This window comes from Monodon monoceros, unplaced genomic scaffold (genome assembly GCF_005190385.1).
Source record: "Monodon monoceros isolate NGI ecotype Baffin Bay Population unplaced genomic scaffold, NGI_Narwhal_1 Super_Scaffold_20, whole genome shotgun sequence".
Classification (NCBI taxonomy): domain Eukaryota; kingdom Metazoa; phylum Chordata; class Mammalia; order Artiodactyla; family Monodontidae; genus Monodon; species Monodon monoceros.
The window spans coordinates 73,419,173-73,438,430 of record NW_021703777.1 but is presented as its reverse complement, the minus strand read 5'-3'; the positions used below and the strand labels follow the sequence as shown (position 1 = coordinate 73,438,430).

The following is a 19,258-nucleotide window of genomic DNA, read 5'->3' as shown; positions in this document are numbered from 1 at the left end:
AATCTGTGCAAGTCCAAATAAATTACCACTTGGAAGTTTCAACAAAATCTTCAGTAAGCTTTAATACGGAGCTTGATACAGTGTTAGTGATATACTTTGCCTGACACGGATATCTTCTGATTCCATTTTCTATTTCTACTTTTATTTACCTTCTGACCCTCTACTGTGCTGTCAGGGAAATGAGAATGTCTACTTACTGAATGAGTCAGTTTGAAATGAGTTTTTACCTCTGTATTTTGGGAAAGTCACAGCAAACCAGGCCATTCCAAAACTACTTTTCATCTAAAATTTTACAAATTCAGATCAGTATTTCAGCCTAAAAGATGCGGCTAACAAATAGCAAAGCTCCTATTACAATCTAAACTGAATATAATCCCTCCACCTCCACCCCTCTTCAGTATACCCAGTATCTAAGGCAATGGACGTTACAGATGGATACATCAACTTCACATATCATCTTAGATATTTCCAAAAATTAAATACTAACAGATGCCTGCCCCGGGAAAAATATTTAATCAGTGAGAAAGACTGTTAACCTCATATCTAAAGGGTATCATGTAAAGCTGTGGAAATAGCAAGAGAGAAGATGGAGTATGCTTATTGGTTACAGATTTTATGTTGGAGAAAGGAGTAGTACAGCAATAGGAGAAGAAATGAGATCCTTTCAATAAGGGTTGTCTATCCCTTACCTTAAACTAGATGCTGGGCACTAACAAGCACATATCAGAGCAGACAGTAACCTCTTTCATTTCTAGAACCACCCCCCGCTCCCCGCATCCCCCAAGAAACAGACCAGACTACTGTTGTCCATTTCATAGGGGATTTGAAGAAACTCAAAGACTCACTGTGTCTTTGAGGGCAGGCAGTCAGTGAACAGCTACTCCTCTGTATAGCCCTGAAAAGTTCCCTACCAGTGAATCCCTCTTTTCTATATACCAGAATTCTCGACCTTACTCGATTATTTTCCTATATATAAAGAGGCATAATTTTTCAAGGTCTCACACAAACGCAATCTCCTGAAGCACCCAAGAAAGGCCTTCCCTAATATGAAATAAAGCCATTATACAGTGTGGCGGCCAACAATGGATTCCAGGACAGTCCATACAGATGTCACGACAGAATCAATGTCTTAGGATTTCGCCTTCAGAAGAGCTCTCTGGTTCGTTTTCTCTTTAGTTTCTTAAGAAGAGAGACGAGCGACGTGAGGAAATCAGCAGCCCTCCACGTGAGCAGATTCTAAACACAAACAAAAGACTATGATTCTGAGACCAAAATGGGGTCCCTGACCAGAGGACCACTTCCTTTGGTGGACGTTCGGCTTTCAGAGGCGCCAGGGAAATCTCATTTAAGTCGGAAAGTGGGGAAAAGCAGAAAGAGAAGCGGTTGGAAGACTCGCGAGTCTTGAGCCCAAGCTCTCCCTCTTCCAGGGCAGCAGACCCAAAAGACTATTCCCGCCCAGAGCCCAAAAGAGGAGACGGGGGGTCGTGACACTGGGAGCCTGGGACCGAGCGCAGGGAGCGACTAAAAGCAGCGCGCACACCCCGCCCGTCTCCTTCCACATCCCGCCGGGACCCGGGAGCATCCCCACGGGGTGGCGGAGCCAGCCCGGGAAAAGCGCTTACCCACTTCCAGGCACAGAGAGTGGTAACCGCTCCAACCCCGACCGCTCGGACAGCTCCTCGCTCTGGGCCGCGCAGCCGCAGCTTCAGCACTCGCGTCCTGCTCCGTCTGATCTCCCCTCACCGAACACCCCTCTCGGGCTGCCAAGCGCCGCACCCCGAGTCCCGGGCCCGAGCCTGTATTTAAAGGTTTCCACCCGAGAAGGCGGAGGCTTCATTCCCCCGCAGCCAAGCCCTCCCGGACTTGGCCCTCCGCTGCATCCCTGCTCCCCCTCCCGCCACTGTAGGCCGGGGCCCGCCCCTATTTCCTGCGGGGCCCAGGGGCGGTGGATACGGGGGCGTGACTAGTCGTCGCTGGGAGGGGGCAGACCCCACCCCCCGGCCGAGCCTGGGCAAATCCGCTCGGGCCAGCTCAGCGGCCCCGCCCCTGCCGCGAGCGGCGCTGGGCTGAGCTGTCTGCGCCGCAGGTCGGCCAAGGACCGAGGGCTAGCCTCCCGGTTACGCCTAGGTCAGGGTCTAGTTTCCCGATAGTCTAGAGCCCGCTCTTGCCGTCTGGCCCCCGCTTCCCTCCCTGTGTCCCCATCCTGCCTCACAGCGCTGAGGTGGTGCCGCGTGCGCGCCAGGTCAGCCATACTCTGGGGCTGCGGCCCAGGGGGACCGGAAGGTCCAGGCCCCCTTTCCGGTCTCCCCAGCAGCCTAGAGGGCCTGCCTCGTCTTTCGGCCCCCTAGACTCTGTGGATCAGACGTGGCCAGCGGCTTACTCCACTCCCACGCCTTCCGGTCCCATGGGTCCGCCGCACCCTCCGGGCCTGCGGCCGAGGGTTTAGTCATTACCTCCGACCCGCCGCTTCTGGGAAGGAGGCGCCTCACGTCAAAAGGATGCTGAGTCCCGTCATGACTGGACCAGTTAGTGATCCCCGTCCTGATCCCTGGGTAGAGAAGTGGGACGGCCCTCCAGACACATTTTCCAAATACTCCTGCCAAATTCGGGATCTGAGATGTCTGTGCATGATATATAGCAGAGAGCATGCAAGATGTAAGTGCCGCCTAAGAGGAAGTGAAATTAACGTACGGAGTCTCCCACTTTTAGTGAGAGCAGTTCTGTTCCTGTTTCCCCACTCCAAGGTCATCTTAAACGTCAAATTTAAAGAAAGAAAGCACAGTCATGACTTGGTGTTAATAAAACACTTTACTGCCAGGGAAGTCCCCGTCCTGTATGTTTTAACCACAAAATTGTACTTACTGGATTGTAAGGAATCCCCTTTATGACATCCAGACTTCCAAAGTTTAATGTTTACATACTAATTAGTCAGGGAAAGCTGCATTCAGTCTAGGGTAATGCCTTTTGTATGTATTATAAAAGCATCTCTTTCTTTGTCACTGAATCAATGAGTGACTATATTAACAGATACATTTCTTTAAAAACAACACAGATTTTTCCACAATGCTGAGTCTGCTATGTTCTTTAATTCTGCTCAGTTTTTCAAAGTGAATAGAAACAATGCAATTTAAATCCTTTCATTATCAAGACATAGCCTGAGTTTAGCTTATGAGCAGTGTAGGGTGTAGGACCATATATCTAAGAGGTCAGACCTCTGGCATCACAAGGATTATAAATAACTTTTTTCTGATTCCTAAATTTTCTAAAAATAAGCAGAGTTTTTAAGGGAATAATAAGTCTTACTTGATATGAAAGTTGCTTTATTCTTAAAACTACACGTATTGTTGTGCATCCCTACATTTTCCCTGCCTCCACACATCTCCCTCCTCCCTATCAACAGACATCTCAATTTAGCATCTGACGGCTTAAAATGGTTTCTATAATCTAGTCCTGAATAACACCCATTTTAAAGCATAAAGAGTTAAGCAATAAAAATAAACACTTGTTGAAATGTTTATTGAACAAACGTAATCAATTTGTTTGAGAAAAGATATGTAGGGTTAAGTTCCTTGTGAGGAAAAATCACATTGATAACTCCAGTTTTTAAAAAACCTAAACATGGGAGATAATCATGGTTGGTGTTTACAGAACATTTTGGGGGGTGGGGGAGAACCAATTTTATAAATTGAGATTCTGAGTTGAGAAAACTATCAGATGAAATGGCAGGGATCAAAAACTTATTTTATTAGAATTCCATTTTCTGGGTGGAAAACTAGTATTGCAGAGTCATTTAATGAAAACAGTTTTGCTGGGGATTCAGATATGCACTGACATACAGTGACAAAGTTTAGATTGAGACTTTGTCACTATCTCCAGGAAGTTATATATTTCACAAATTTTGCTATTTTAACACTTAAGTATCACACAGACATTGACATCATAATCATACCAGAAAAACTATACTATTTTTATGTGTATGGTTATTAATGATCTTTTTTTTTTTAATATTTATTTTGGCTGCGCTGTGTCTTAGTTGCGGCATGTGGGATCTTCGTTGCGGCATGTTTAGTTGTGGCATGTGGGTTCTTTGGTTGCGGCATGAGTGTGGGATCTAGTTCCCCGACCAGGGATCAAACCCGGGCCCCCTGCACTGGGAGTGCAGAGTCTCACCCACTGGACCACCAGGTAAGTCCCTGATCTTTAGTATCTGGATGCATTCCAGGTCCTAGAGCAAACACAAACTTTCAGTTTTGGGTGTTTTCAGTACAGTTACATGTCTAGCTCCTTTTGAGTAACATATGTCCGCTCAAATAATTAACACGATTGGATATTATACCATCAAAGCAAATGTCTATTGAACCTGTATTCTAGGAAGAGATAAAAAAGAATAACAAAAGAAATGTAATTGCAACCTAATTTCCTAGAGATTCTTAGAATCCTTACTTTTGAATACTGGCCCCATACTGTTATTACATAAATATTCTTCTTGTAACTCAAAGTTCATCTTAGGAATTTTTAGTTAGGGGTAAAAAGTCTTACAAAGAAACTGGTTAATAAAGGATGTTAACATTTTACTAAGCAAGAGATGCTCACTTCTCTTCCCACAAAAGCCAAACAGATAACAGTGAGTGTTACTAATGTTTTCTATTTATTCATTAATAAAAAGTGCATAGTACAAGCCCTTTATCCCAATCCAAGTACTCAGTAAAAGATTACAATAAACCCTGGATGGCACAGACATGATTTGTTTGGCATGATTTAAACATTTAAAAACAGCAATTAACATTTGGTACATCACATGACCACCTTTGCTTTTAACAAAGTAATCATCAGACATGGTAACAAATACATATGACTTTTCATTTAGAAATATTATAATGTTAAGACTAAACCTACTATTGCAACAACAAAAATTTAACCCATTAACTTAAAATCTCTCCATTTCTCCTTCAAGTTGTTGTTCTGTGTCTTAAGCTGAGCTCGTCAAATTTTAGCACATATTCATTTAGAGTGACAGACTTTGATTCAGGGTGACAGACTTCTGAGGTTCCTTTGAAGATGTAAGATAAAGATAATTCTATAAACACTGTAATATCGCATACCACAAAGACACTAAAAGTAACCATGGAAGAGCTGTATTTAATAGTTACTTCTGAAACTTTCTCCAAGTAGTTTAAAATATGACTTGCTGACCATGGGATAGTGCTTGGATAAATACATGATAAAATCTTTTACTATACACAGTTCCAATGTTAACTTTTTCCACGTGGAAAGCAAAAAAACATTATTTTGCATAAAAGAACATTAAATAACTCTAAAACAAAATAAACTCTTAATGGCATTTGTGGAATGTTTAAGAGCCAAAAGTGATTAAAATGTGAAGCTTTATCTTTCTTTTTTCCAGATTATTTAAAAATGACAGTAGCCACAGTTCAGGTGAATGTTTACAAGCCAAGTAATGAGTAAGAGTGTGCTCAATAAAAAGGCCACATGTAGAAGCTTTAGGAATTAAAGAGAATAATATGAATTACTAGTTAGGTTAATAGAAATACTTTATGTGCTATTGCACACCATCTTTGTCAGGAGTGCAGAGAAATTTTACAAGCAAAAAAACCAAGACTTAATACTTCACTAAAAACTTTTGTTACTAATTAAATAGATGGTCCATATAGGAAAACGTTAATATTCTAATGTAATGTCAATTAAGTATATGTGACAGAAATGAAGAACTAGGAACAAGAACCCAGATTTCTAGGTCTCTAGCTAACGCTACACATTCTGTTTCCATGTCATAGCCACTTCTTCAACCAAAGTCAGTTCTTCATTATTTGTGAGCCACAGATTCAGTGAACACATCAGTATCTTATCCATAGACTAGCCTTCTAGCAGCTTAGACAGCAGATTGTTAGGACATATGCGCTAGCCTTCAAAGTTCAGGAGCAAGGACAGAAAAAGGAATGCTTATAGGGATTTAGCTCCATTTAAGCCATTCCTGCCTCTCTGCTTTAAATGCTTTAAGAGCTGTAGAGCTGGGAAGGCTTCCAATAGGCCATATTGAGAGAAAAAACCTTAAATCTATGGTGTTCATTTATCCAGGATTTGACTTACCTGTGTTACAATACCTCTCAATTAACACAAGTAATTAAGAGTAGGTTATATTATTTCAAGAAGTTGAGGACAAAGCCAAGATGCACAGGAGGAATGCAAGCAGTCAATAATGGATTATATAATGAAATGAAGCCGTTACAGTGTTTATAGCCTAGAATATAATCATAATAAAGGGGAAAAAATACCCTATGAGCATCACATAATTGTATCAGAGACTCTATTAAACAGTACAATGATATAGAGAAGTTTATTCAATTCATACAGGTAATTTCTCAGATCTATACAGCTAACAGCTAAACTGATCTAGTGGGGGAAAATCCTTACATTGATAGCAAAATATCTTCCAGCCCCCATAAACCATCTGCAATCACTTGCTAGGAAAAAATTCCATAACCACACAGGTCATGCAGAATTTTTTTATGCCATTTGTATTCATTTTCTATCAAACTGAAAAAAAAAAACAATGCAACCTTTTACATTTTTTCACATTTCAAATTTTTACTTATATTAATGCTCCTCCCCACCCCAATCCATCCTATTACCAAACAAGAATGAGACAGAGGTTGAGAAAAAAAAGATCCTTGATGTTTCTCATTTTCCTCCTTTTCCCTTGGAGTAAATCAAGAATTCATTAAATATTGTTTAAAGTCAGAAAGATAACAAGACTCAAAATTTTTTCTTCAAAGAAAATAATAGAGTAAATAAGTAAACAGGATTCAAATATCAGTAACCAAACAGGCCCCCAATACAGCTTTAAGATAGTTTCATTTAACAGGGAAGTTTTACAACAGAAAAGCAGCTTCCTGAGAGGCACCCACTTCAAAAATAAATTATAGCTTAAATTATTACTGTATAGATTACACCTGGCAAATGCAGAAAGAATTAAATTTTTTCCTCCTTTCATGAACTGTGTAAGGCTAGTGTACAGTGGCTTACAAATTTCATATAATGGACTGTAAATCATCCACCATATTTAAATCATGTTTAAGTTTTCTTATATTAGACATTTTTATGGGAATAAAAACTTAGTAAACAATTACTTCATTTCTTCTTTCCTCCTTTTCTTTGCCACATAAGCCAGTTGTAGTGAATGATACAGATTTCAGCTGTAACTTGTAAAATATTCCAAAGGCTGTCACAGTCCCAAGAACTAGAGAAAACTGCCATCCACAAATAAACTACCAAGGTTAAGTGTAAATACAATGTGGTTCTAATTTTCTTTCATACAATCTCAGATAACCCCAAATAACTATAAATACCTTATTAAAAAACAATCTTTAAACCCATCAAAACTATTTTAAAATATTTAAATGTAGAGATCTCAAATTTCCTTCAATCAGGCCAGAAATTATCACAAAAAGTATGATCACAGTTACAAACAGAATGAATGGAATGTTTAAGTTCAGGATAACCAAAAAAGCCCCATGTAACTTTTTAATGTATCATTTACTCAAATATAGGAAAGGCGATAACACAGGAAGCAAAAATAAGCTTGCAAGTGAAATTTCTAGAAGCTCATGAAAACAATACCATCCCATATTGCAGATGCAAAAGAAAAAACAGTTCTAATGGGGTTAAGAGTACTCTGGTCATCTTCGTTCATTTGGTCGTGCAAGGTGTTAACTATTTTTACTTCCCATATCCACAAAGTTAGTCCACAGGAGGGGCTGGTGGATCCTGTCCCTGGCATTAAAGAGAGAGGAATTATGAAATTGACTTCTTAAATCTCCCAGTGCAACCGGTCTAACACATACAGTAAGAATTGAGCAGCAATGCCCCTCACCTTCCCATCCCAAATCATATACTTATTTGGACCTCTTGTATGTTTTTGCACAAGGGAGCACCAGATTAACACTATGATTCACCGATGTTTGTCTCTTTCTTCCTTGTAGCATGGAAGAAAGGAAAATTTTGTTAACAGTGATATTGACTTAGGTAAAAGTGCTCTCCCTGACAGCTCCAGAGGTGATATTTAAACCAATCAAGGTAGTCTCATCCCTCTTGCTAAGGTGACTAAGTACAGTACAAGCAAAGTGAAGCTAAAGACATATTTCTCACTACAGAATGGCAGTCAATGAGGAAGTATGTGGCACCAGTTGCAACTGGCAGCTGCCCTATAGGGACCAGAAAGGGAGCCCACCTTGGAATAAAGCTAATGGTCTGAGGAAAGAACCCGGATCTTTGATGACGCTGTTAAACTTTCTAAACATTGATCCTACCTCTGGATTTTTTAATGTGTAAACCAATAAAGCCAATTACTTAAACCAGGCTGAACAGATTTTTTTTTTTTCCTGCGGTACGTGGGCCTCTCACTGTTGTGGCCTCTCCCGTTGGGGAGCACAGGCTCTGGACGCGCAGGCTCAGTGGCCATGGCTCACGGGCCCAGCCGCTCCGCGGCATGTGGGATCTTCCTGGACCGGGGCACGAACCCGCGTCCCCTGCATCGGCAGGCGGACTCTCAACCACTGTGCCACCAGGGAAGCCCCTGAACAGATTTTTGTTACTTGTAATAGAAAGCTTCTGAACTGTAAAGGAAAGAGCAGACCTTTTAGGAATCTTCAGGAAGATTCCATTTATTTACTCTGACATGCTATATGAGGCCCTAGTTGAGGATAATGAATTTTTTCTACTTGGAATTAGTCAATATGTTTTCTTGCTTATTCCTAGAGCTGTGGGACTATTATTTTTAGAACTGCTGGTCTACAATGAACTAAGGTTCACGGGACTGTCACTTTTGAATGGCTTCTAATTGAGTTGGGTTTCTTTAGTTCCAAACATTGAGGATGTTGCTTTTTGATATGAAAGTAATAAAACTGTGCACAGAAAGTAAGAAAAAAGGCTTAGGAGAAAGCACTTTATCAAGACAATATACAAGCTGTTTTATGGATACCCTCCTCTCCAAGAAAACCTTAAAATAAATTTAAGGCATTTTATATAGTGTTAATGATGCCTTCTTTCTTAACTAAAGTCAGCATGCTCTATATATAAATGTTTTAATCCTAAAAAACCCCAAAGCACTGACCAGTTAACACTGCACATTTGCTTTCTCCTGTATAAGCAATTGGTCTAACCAAACTTCTTTTTAATAGTAACAACGAAGGATTGGGGAAAAGAAGCAATTATTTTAGGTTGGAGAAGGGAATTAGTGGGATAATTTGGTGTTCAACAAGTAAATCTGTCATGATATTTTTAGACGTAAAATCCAAATCAAATGGGAAAGAAAAAAATATAAACACTGATTCTGAAAATGATTAAAGGAATCCTTTAATGGAGGCTCTATCAAAAATTCCCTGTTGGGTCACTTTATCATACTTTCAGTTAGGTTCTAAAAATGGCTGTAATCATGACTATCAAGATTATCAACATGAATGATTCCTACCTCTCCTTTTGCCAGCTCAGTTGACCTATTGTGATGCAGAACTGGAAGAATGAAGTTGAGAGAAATAGGATGGGAAAACAGGTTTAGCCAGATAGGCTCAGTGTCTCTGTTGTATTTGATAGTGAGGACAGAAGCGGAGAAAATGAAGAATGTGTGTAGAAACATTTGAACTGTAGCTAGTAAGAGAATTTGGGGAGGGGGAGCTGGAAGCATACGAGGCAAGGGATCAGCTGTGAGGTGGATAGAACTGGGTAGTGGAAGACTGAGATTTGAGAAATACTGCTGTGGATTATTATGAACTGGATCATTTTTTATGTTTCTCACATGAGTAAAGGTTGGAATTCACCTTAAAATGATTTGGGGGCTACTGGTCTGTACTTCTCTCTAAATGTAACTCCACGAAGATTAAGCCATTTGGGGTTTCAAGATTTACTAGGACTACATAGGAAGAACTTACTCCGTGAGCTAAATCTTCCTTTTGCTAATTCAGATATTTCCGTCAAAACAAACTCCTCCCCTTTCCCAGACCACACCCATCCCCCCACCCCAAAACATTTCTAATCCACAACACTTACATTATGAGGACCGGTTGGTTTTCCAGTTAGGCTGGATCCTCTTAGATTAGGAGGTCTCAGTAGAAACAAGATCACTGCAATAACCATCCAGGCCATCAAGATCATAGTAATACTGATGCCATTATCACTAGGGGGTCCTGGTACTAAAGACAAACAGAAAATGTATTTGCAACAAAAACTGTAGAAAAATTATAATATTGTTAGATAAATGTAAAAACAAATCCTAATGTTTAAATAGCAACTTGAAAAATTATATAAAAAAATGCATTAGTAATTTTAAGAATTATTAAATATTACAGCTTCAATTTCCCTTTCCTCCTGTGAGGAAATCTAAATGGTAAATGGTGTAAAATACTCATAAGCCAGAGCCTATTAAATAAAGATTTTTAATAGTATAGTAGTTCTTAATATTTTGGGGCAATAGAATCCTTTGAGAATTTGATAAAAAAGGACTCTCTTTCCACTATAAGAATCCATGTATACACATTCAACAATTTTGCATATAATTGCAGAAGATTCATGGACCCACAAAGCCACCAATCCATAGATATACTGAGATCTACAGAACTCAGGTTAACACCGCATGATACACGGTTAAGACACTCTAGGGGTGAGGAAATTATGCATTTTAATTACAGAAGTAGCATGAAAAAATAACAGCTTAAGGAAAAGGGGACATCCACATTGTATAATATATGAATTAATATCCCTTTATGACATTCTCAAACAAATAGATATTAATTTGGCATTCTTTTTTGCAAAAAGAATTTGGATTCAGATCTAGATATTATAGTCTATGCCTTTATCAAGAGAAAAAAGTCAGGTTTCTGGGTAGGTATCAGTCTTTCCAGCTCCTTAAAGCAGCCATATCTTAAATATTTATTTAAGTACCTAGCACAGTGCCTAGTTCATGGTATGAACTTAACAAATTTCTAATAAATGAAATGTATATTAGAGAACTCAAAGTATCAAAAATGAAAATTCTAGAAGATTAGATTTAAATAGCCTGTCAAGACTATGTATAAATATTTGGTTTTGGTCTCACTGCCTCAGGAAAAAGTAAAAGAAATCCAGACAAGATTCTGAAACTAAGCAGATGCATTATGCATTACATTGAGGTCCACAGGCCCAGGGCCGAGGTGGCACTGCTGAGGCCAAAGGGGACAAAGTCAAGCAAAGAGCTGAGCTATCCCAAGAGCAGACTGGAGAGGAACCTAGTCTCTGTTCCAACCCAATCACTTCTCCAGGAACAAGTACCACAGTACTCAGGGGTCATCAATTTGCAATGCTTATCACACAATGAATCAGCATTTCCCCCCCTCTATATCCATATTCATTCCTTTCCTTGTTCCCTCCTATTATATGTGCCTCCCTTCATAACTAAAAACCAATTTCTCCACTTAAGTTTTGGATCCCATCACTCTTGCAGAAATTTATCCATTATCCTCTCTCTTGTGAATTCAACACCCTCTTCTCCATTGCAGCCATCCCATAATCACTTAAACATGATAAAGTTTCTCCCATATTTAAAAAATATATATATCCCTCCCTCAACCTCTTTCTCTGTCCAGCTATCAAAGCTAACCTCTTGAGAGTGGTCTATATTTACAACTACACTTCACTACCTCCCATTCACTCCTTAGGTTGGCATCTACCTCCATCAACATTCAAACAACTCTTTGAAAGGTCACCTATGACACCTGCAGGCTGCTAAGCCTAATGGGTAATTTCAGTCCTCATTTTCCACGACCATGCTCTCCTTAAAAGACTTTCTTCCTTTGTATTCTGTGCCATTACCACTGCCAGATTTTCTTTCTAACACTTAGCCACTCCTTTACATGCTCATTTTCCTCTTCCTGGCTTTTAAATTTTGGAATTCCTCATGGTCAGTTTTAGGTTCCCTTCTCTTCTTTCTCTGCATACTATCATCCTCACCCGTGGCTTCACTTACCTTCTGTATGCAGACCACACCTAAATTTATATTCAGCCCCAATTTCCCTAACTTCAAACCCAGTATCCAATTATCTATCTACATCAGTAGTTCTCTATTTTTTTTAAATATTCATATCAACAGTTCCTAAACTGTGGTGTACTGTAGAGCCAATGCTTCTTAAAAATGTACCTGAACCGCACCTCGTACTTAACATACTCAATATCCCAAACTAAAATCACGAGCATCTCCCCGGCCCCACCCTCCATGCCCTACCAAATTGGATTTCTATCCATCCAACTGCCTAGGCCAGAAACGTATGAAAACAACTTTTATTCCCTCAATGACCCTCTATTTAACCCATCATGAGGTTTCTGTCGAGTGATATTTAGGAAGTAAATATTTACTTCCTAAATATCACTCAAGTCTGTCCACTTTTAGCTCCGTGCCCACACTTGCTCAAGCTACCATCACTTCTTGTCCGGTCTCTTAACTGATCTCCCCATACCTACCTCTTGCCTCCTCTAATTCTGTCCTTTAAGCTGCTCCAAGAATGGTATTTTTTTAAAAATCAAATACTATTATTTTTATAACTAAATAATAGCTAAAAGTTGAGTTGTTACTTTGAACCAGGCATTCTCTCTTAATCCCTTTTAACATTTTTTTTTTTTTTTGCCACGCCTGGAGGCTTGTGGGCTCTTAGCTCCCCAACCAGGGATTGAACCCCAGACACCACAGTGAAAGCGCCGAGTCCTAACCACTGGACTGCCAGGGAGTTCCTCAACAATCTTATTTTATGGTCGGTACTATCATATCTTCATTTTATAAATGAGGAAACTGAGGAAAAGTGGGGGTTAAATCCCAATGTCATAGAGTTGGCATGTGGCAAAGCTGGGATTTAAATACAGTGGTCTCATTCCATAGACTGTGCCCTTAACCTCTTTGCTGTCATAATCTCTGACAGTATCACATTAGAAGACAGATCCCTGAAAATTACTACTCCTGTGGGTAGTAAAACTGGGAAATACAGGGACTTCCCTGGTGGCACAGTGGTTAAGAATCCGCCTGCCGATGCAGGGGACAAGAGTTCGAGCCCTGGTCCGGGAAGATCCCACATGCTGTGGAGCAACTAAGCCCGTGCACCACAACTGCCGAGCTTATGCTCTAGAGCCCGTGAGCCACAAATACTGAGCCTACGCTCTAGAGCCCGTGAGCCACAACTACTGAGCCCGTGAGCCACAACTACTGAGCCCGAGTGCCACAACTACTGAAGCCCACATGCTCTAGGGCTCGCATGCCACAACTACCGAGCCCATGCACCTAGAGCCCGTGCTCCACAACAAGAGAAGCCACTGCAGTTAGAAGCCCACGCACCGCAACTAGAGAAAGCCCACGAGCAGCAACGAAGACCCAACGCAGCCAAAAAATAAAATTAAATTAAAAAAATAAAAATTGGAAAATACAGATTTTAAAAGAATTTTGATACATAAACTCATAACTAGCTGTTAGGTAAAACTAGATTATTTAAAAGTAGTCAGAGAAAGATAACTGTGCCTTCTATACATGATCACTTCTTATAGTGCCCTCTCAGAAGTAAAATGCTAGATTAATTGTACAGACCAGAAGTGTAAGCCCAACGCCAATTCTTATGTTATTCAATTTGGAAAATGGGTCCCTTACTTTTTGATACTCTTCACAGGTAAAAGATTGTGAAGCTTCAGAGAGTTATCACAAATTTACTAATGCCTATTTCTAGACAAAGCAACCCTGACAAAATGCCCGCTCCATTTTAAGACTCTCATAGTGATAATACAACTCCTAGTTCCCCATAACTGTCTCCTAGCTTGGTTCCTATTGCAGCCTTTCCTTCCTGCATACTACTGCCAAAAAAGTCTGCTTAAAAAACACTGCTCTTAACACATCTCTGCTGGCTAATCCAGTGACTCACTTTCCACTGCTACTGCTTCAACTCTGAACTCTTCAGCCTGGCCTTTCCTCATCAGATGTGGCCCTACTCATCAATATTACCTCTTACCATTTCTCAGAAAAAGCATCCCCTGGTCTAGTCAACCCCATTCTTTCTTCCTTCTTTAGCCAGTGGTTCCCTGGCCTGTCTGCCCATCAGAATAGCCTGTGATGATACCAGTGTCACAGTTTCCAAGGCCCTGCCTCACATCATCTAATTCAGGAGCAGCTCAGGGGTGGGGTCAGGAATCAACAATATTTTTAAAGCTTTCCAAACGAATCTGATGCAATAGTTCAATGCTAGTGTGGCTAACAGCACTTGCCAACTTTGCAAACTCAGTCCTTCTGGGGACTGATTATTCTTCCCCATCTGGCATGATATTACAACTAATCTCATTTAATTACACCCCTCTCTCGTCTGTAAAAAAGTCTCCGTTTTCTCTGCCCACTCTTTCCTTTCTTCTCTAGACTAGTGTAGCACTTCTAGTTTGAAGGAATGGTTTCCTACTTCTCCTAATTAGGTCATTAACTTTTTAAGAACTGAGACCATCTCACAGCTGTTTGACTCCACCACCTCTTAGATATATAATCTTTGTGCCTCGATTTCCTTATCTGTGAAATGGAAATATTACAATCACCTCATAGGGTAGTTAGAAAGATAGAAGAGAGAAATGGTCAGTACGTGGAAAGCAGCACAGTGCCTGGTACACAGTAGGTATTCAAAAAACATCAACCATTATCAATCTGTGCTCTAGTTAAAATCAGTATTAGGATCAACTAGAGCACAGAAAAGACTGAGTGCAGAAAATTCCTTGTGTGAATAGCTAGGCTGGATAAGATGGTGAAGTGAGAATGAAAAAGGGTCAGACACAAATGGTAACAGGATGAAAGAAGCACAACACTTGCCGACTGCCTGGACTGGTTATGGTAGGAGGAAGAAAAAGTAAGGGTGCCTCTAAAATTTCTGCAGGGCGGTAGTATGCAGAAGAATTCTCCACTTAAAAGGCCAAATGGATGCAGGTTTGATCTGACTTCCCAGGTTTGACCTGACCTCCCAGGTTTGATAAGTGCATTTCTCTTATTCTCTAATAACTTAAGGCCCATCTCAGAATAAAGGACAATAGCTGAACCAATTATAGTCGAACCTCTTGATCACAGTCAATGTTTTTCTGTTTACAGCAGTAGCACAAACTTAAGATTGGCTCTAGAATGTACTTTCACACGGACAAACAGTGCAAGGTTATTAACAAAAAACTGGAAACAGACCTAAACGTCTGCCAAGAGTGTCTGATTAAGAAATTATGGTATATCTCTCTCCCATGTTTTCTCATCCTGCGTCTCCTCAGGGTGCACTATGGGGGTCTGGTGGTGGCTGCAGTGTCTGATGGCAGGCATCCTATTTCTATGCTGAGTTCCCTCAGGGCTCACCCTCAGGCAGCTGTAATGTGAGGGCTTGATGGCTTGATGGCTGCAACATCCTTTGTTTACTGAATTGGCAGGCATCATTTTTTTTCATTGATAAGGTGCGTATTCAAGGAATGATTTAAATGAACTCAGACTCCTGCATCTTCCCGTACAAAGAAAAGCGCTGACTTCATTAACTTGAGATGTCTGTTTTTCTTTTTGTTTTTCTTTTTTTTTTTTGCTGCGCCACATGGCATGCAGGATCTTGGTTTCCCAACCATGGATGGAACCCACACCCCCTGCAGTGGAAGCCTGGAGTCTTCACCACTGGACCACCAGGGAAGTCCCTGTTTTTCTTTAATTAACAATAATCTTTTGATGTTCCTACTACCTGGTTTCTTGCAAAAACTCCTATATATCCTGGCTCCTCCCTTACCTCTTCAGAGCAGTCCCTCAGTGTCATCTGAGAGGCTGTCTTCCAGGCTTAAGTCCTCAGCAAGTCTATCAAATACAATGTAATTCTAAAAATAAAAAGAAATTATGGTATATCTGTAAAATGGAATACTATGAAGTTATAAAACAATGTTGAGGGAAGTCTCCATGAGATATGCTATTTTTTGACAGAGAAAAAAAGCAGGTGAAAAACAGTGTGTACTAAGAAAGGGGGGCAAATAATATATATTTTGCCTGTGCATGCATAAAGAAAGTCTGGAAAGCTACATAGAAGGCCAATAATACCTAGAGATAGGACATGCTTAGATGGGAGAATACGAGTAGGAAGACACCTTTTCACTATACACTAATTAACTTCTTGATTTTTGAACCATATATAAAAACATTAAATTGAATGAAGCAAAAACAGTAAACCTAAAATGTCTTGGGATTGGAGACACTGGGTATCTGAACTGACTTAGACTTTTTGAAATATCCAGGAATAGGGATGAATGGGGTCACTATAGGCTTTCTGTGATTATTCGCAGTCCCTTGTGACAAGATCTACTTCTTCGTGAAGTCTCAGAACAGGCATGCTACTCGAACTCCCCGACACAGCATGCGGCTAATACAAACAAATACCAGGAGCAGCTATTTTAAAGTCAACACACAGAGCTGAAAGGGCCTTTGAATGAGCTGACCACTATGGTTTTTATTGTGACAACTGTTTGGCACAAAATATTCTAAATATTAACGTAGTGCCAAGTAATCTAGATATTAAGAAGCACAATCTGGGCTTCCCTGGTGGCGCAATGGTTGAGAGTCTGCCTGCCAATGCAGGGGACACGGGTTCGTGCCCCAGTCCGGGAAGATCCCACATGCCGCGGAGCAGCTGGGCCCGTGAGCCATGGCCGCTGAGCCTGCGCGTCCAGAGCCGGTGCTCCGCAACGGGAGAGGCCACAACAGTGGGAGGCCCGCATACTGGAAAAAAAAAAAAAAAAAGAAGCGCAATCACATGCAGGATATAAAGTCTGTTCCCCTCACTGCCTAGGAATTAATTGCCTTAAAAGGGTAGATACTTTTTACTCTATGGTCTAGAAAAATGTCAAATCATAAAAATGTAAAAGGACTTCGTACACCAAAATACAGGGTTCCATTTTGCTCAAGGGTTAAGTCTTTGGTTACAAGAAAAAGAATTACAAATAAGATGTCAAATGGAATATTCACAATGAAGCTATTAACTTAGCTGGACACCAGGAAGATGAAAGAGAGGGAGGCTCTAAGAGCTGGCAGATCCTGAGGGATTATTTCTATAAATGTATACAGGTTTCCAGTGGGAAAGGCAGAAACAGAACAGCAATGAAATTGGACAGTGCACCAGCAGGCTTTAACCCTGTGATTTTGGAGTTGTATACAGTAATTACAATATCCTCAGAACATCTACCCATCTTTTGATTTACTCCAAAATTAAATTAATTTTGTTCTCTATAGAGAACAAAACTGTGGGTAAATATCACGATGAAGTGGAATGTAGCTCAATATAAAGAATCATGCAGCAACTAGATATGCTCACAGATTGCAACTAGATTCTGCTACCACATGAAGTAATGAGCTTCATATTCTATTAAATCATCTCAAATACATGCAGCACATCATGGCAGGCACAATGGATACTGTGATATTATGATATAATAAGAAATACATATATTTGGTCTTCATTCTGGTTCCTGTCGGAAAGCTGCTAAAATCCTTGGAATTTCCTGAGTGATAAGGGTGACAGGAACGTCTTTTCTTATTCATAATAAACCCCTTTCAACCATATCTGAGTTGATGTTAATGAGGTGACTCTTACTGGGCCCCCAGAAAGCTTCAGGATGGGGACTCACTGGGAGTCTGACCAAGTGATTAGAAGGTTGGAACTTCCAGCTTCCTAGTTATTCACCAATGGCCAATGATTTACTCATTCATGCCTATGGAATGGAACCTCCATAAAAACCCTAAACAACAGGGTTCACAGAGCTTCCCGGTTGGTGAACACATGGAGGAGCTGGGAGGGTGGTGCACCCAGAGAAGACAGGGAAGCTCTGTACCCCTTTTCTCCTCATACCTTGCCCTAGGCATCTCTTCCATTTGGCTGTTCCCGAGTTGCATCCTTTGTAATAAACTGGTAATAGTAATTAAACTGTTTTCCTGCCTTCTGTAAGCCATTCTCACAAATTATTGAAACAGAAGAAGGGGTTGCGGGGACCCCCGATTAATATATATTTTATGAAAACAGCATAATCTCATTCGTGAAAATTTAGAATACACAGAAAAGTAATTATATCGCTCAGAGGAAACAACTGCTTAAACCATTTAAAGACATGGCTGTTAGAAAGGATTTCCACCAAATGCTAAAAGAACTGGGAGGGGTGAAACGACTGGCCAAGATAACTGAATTAACACTCAAGCTCTAGAGTTGTGCCTTTATATTTGGATTAAAGAAGTGAAATTTCACCTACAGAAATAAGAGTATACTTGGTTTACAGGTGGGACTGGCTCAAGAGTCACAAATACCACAAATATAATAAACACTTGTTTTCCCATAAGGAGTTCAATAAGATTATTTTCAACTAGAAGAACATATTTTAGCTTTACTGCTGAGGCAAAAATTTACAACGCTTATCAGAGGGCACACTGCAGATCAATGAACGCTACTGAAGAGACAACATAAAGAAATCTGGAGTTGGGGAACCACCACCCATCATCCCCAAAACCTAACGCAAGTCTACCCATTACTTTCTTGCCTAGAGGCATAAAATTATTACCCTGCTGCACCAAAGGACTACATTCTGACAAAATTTCTACTTTGGGACAGGCACTGTACTAGCTCCTGTTTCTCTAAGTTGTTACATTTACAGAATTTGATGGGATACCCAGTTCACGCAGTAATACCAGTAATTAATAATGTACTAACAAGTTCCTTTATAATGATACCTTACTGTGTTTTGTTTTAGTTTCACATACATAATAAAGTGGTGCTCAGCTTCAGAGATGTGAGCTATAAGCAACTAGCCTATTAATAAATGCAATTTGGCAATATGTCAAAAGCCTTAAAATGTGCAAAAGGATGTTTGTTCAAGCATTATTTATAACAGCAAAAATATATTAGCAACCTAAGATTCCAACAAAAGGGAATTATTTGAACACTGGTGCATCCCCATAATGAATTATTATTTAGTCAGTAAATATTTTTAAGGTAAATACATGCTGATATACTCACAATACAGTAGTGAAAAACAACATATACAAAGTGATCCCGTATTTGTAAGTATATATGAAATTGAATTGTGCCAGGCTTCACCATCCTGTAAACGTCATACTTCCATTCTTACAGTCAAATTATTATGGTATAAGACTGGATTGGCTATTATTTCCCCTCAAAGTATCCCTCAAGTTATGTCTGTCCTGAAAAAAAGATGTCTC

At 40.2% G+C, this 19,258-nt stretch overlaps 2 protein-coding genes across 4 annotated transcripts in view; both read right to left on the bottom strand.

Annotated features, from left to right (window-relative positions):
• Window positions 1-2,633, bottom strand: part of UGDH (UDP-glucose 6-dehydrogenase) — a 31,216-nt gene extending 28,583 nt beyond the window's left edge. Inside the window, exons 1-3 of one of the 3 annotated variants that reach the window (XM_029235743.1) lie at window positions 2,454-2,633; window positions 1,623-1,796; window positions 1,067-1,236 (exon numbers count right to left, since the gene is read on the bottom strand). The gene's annotated coding sequence lies outside the window, so the exon portion shown is untranslated. Of the gene's footprint in view, window positions 1-1,066; window positions 1,237-1,622; window positions 1,903-2,453 lie in introns of those variants that run through there. The other 2 variants (XM_029235742.1, XM_029235741.1) reach the window with 2 other exon arrangements.
• A 3,695-nt stretch (window positions 2,634-6,328) lies between these two features.
• Window positions 6,329-19,258, bottom strand: part of SMIM14 (small integral membrane protein 14) — a 69,573-nt gene continuing 56,643 nt past the window's right edge. The window contains exons 4-5 of the mRNA XM_029234913.1: window positions 10,063-10,205; window positions 6,329-7,791 (exon numbers count right to left, since the gene is read on the bottom strand). Of these exons, the coding sequence (XP_029090746.1) occupies window positions 7,759-7,791; window positions 10,063-10,205 (176 nt within the window). The 3' untranslated portion in view covers window positions 6,329-7,758. The remainder of the gene's footprint in view (window positions 7,792-10,062; window positions 10,206-19,258) is intronic.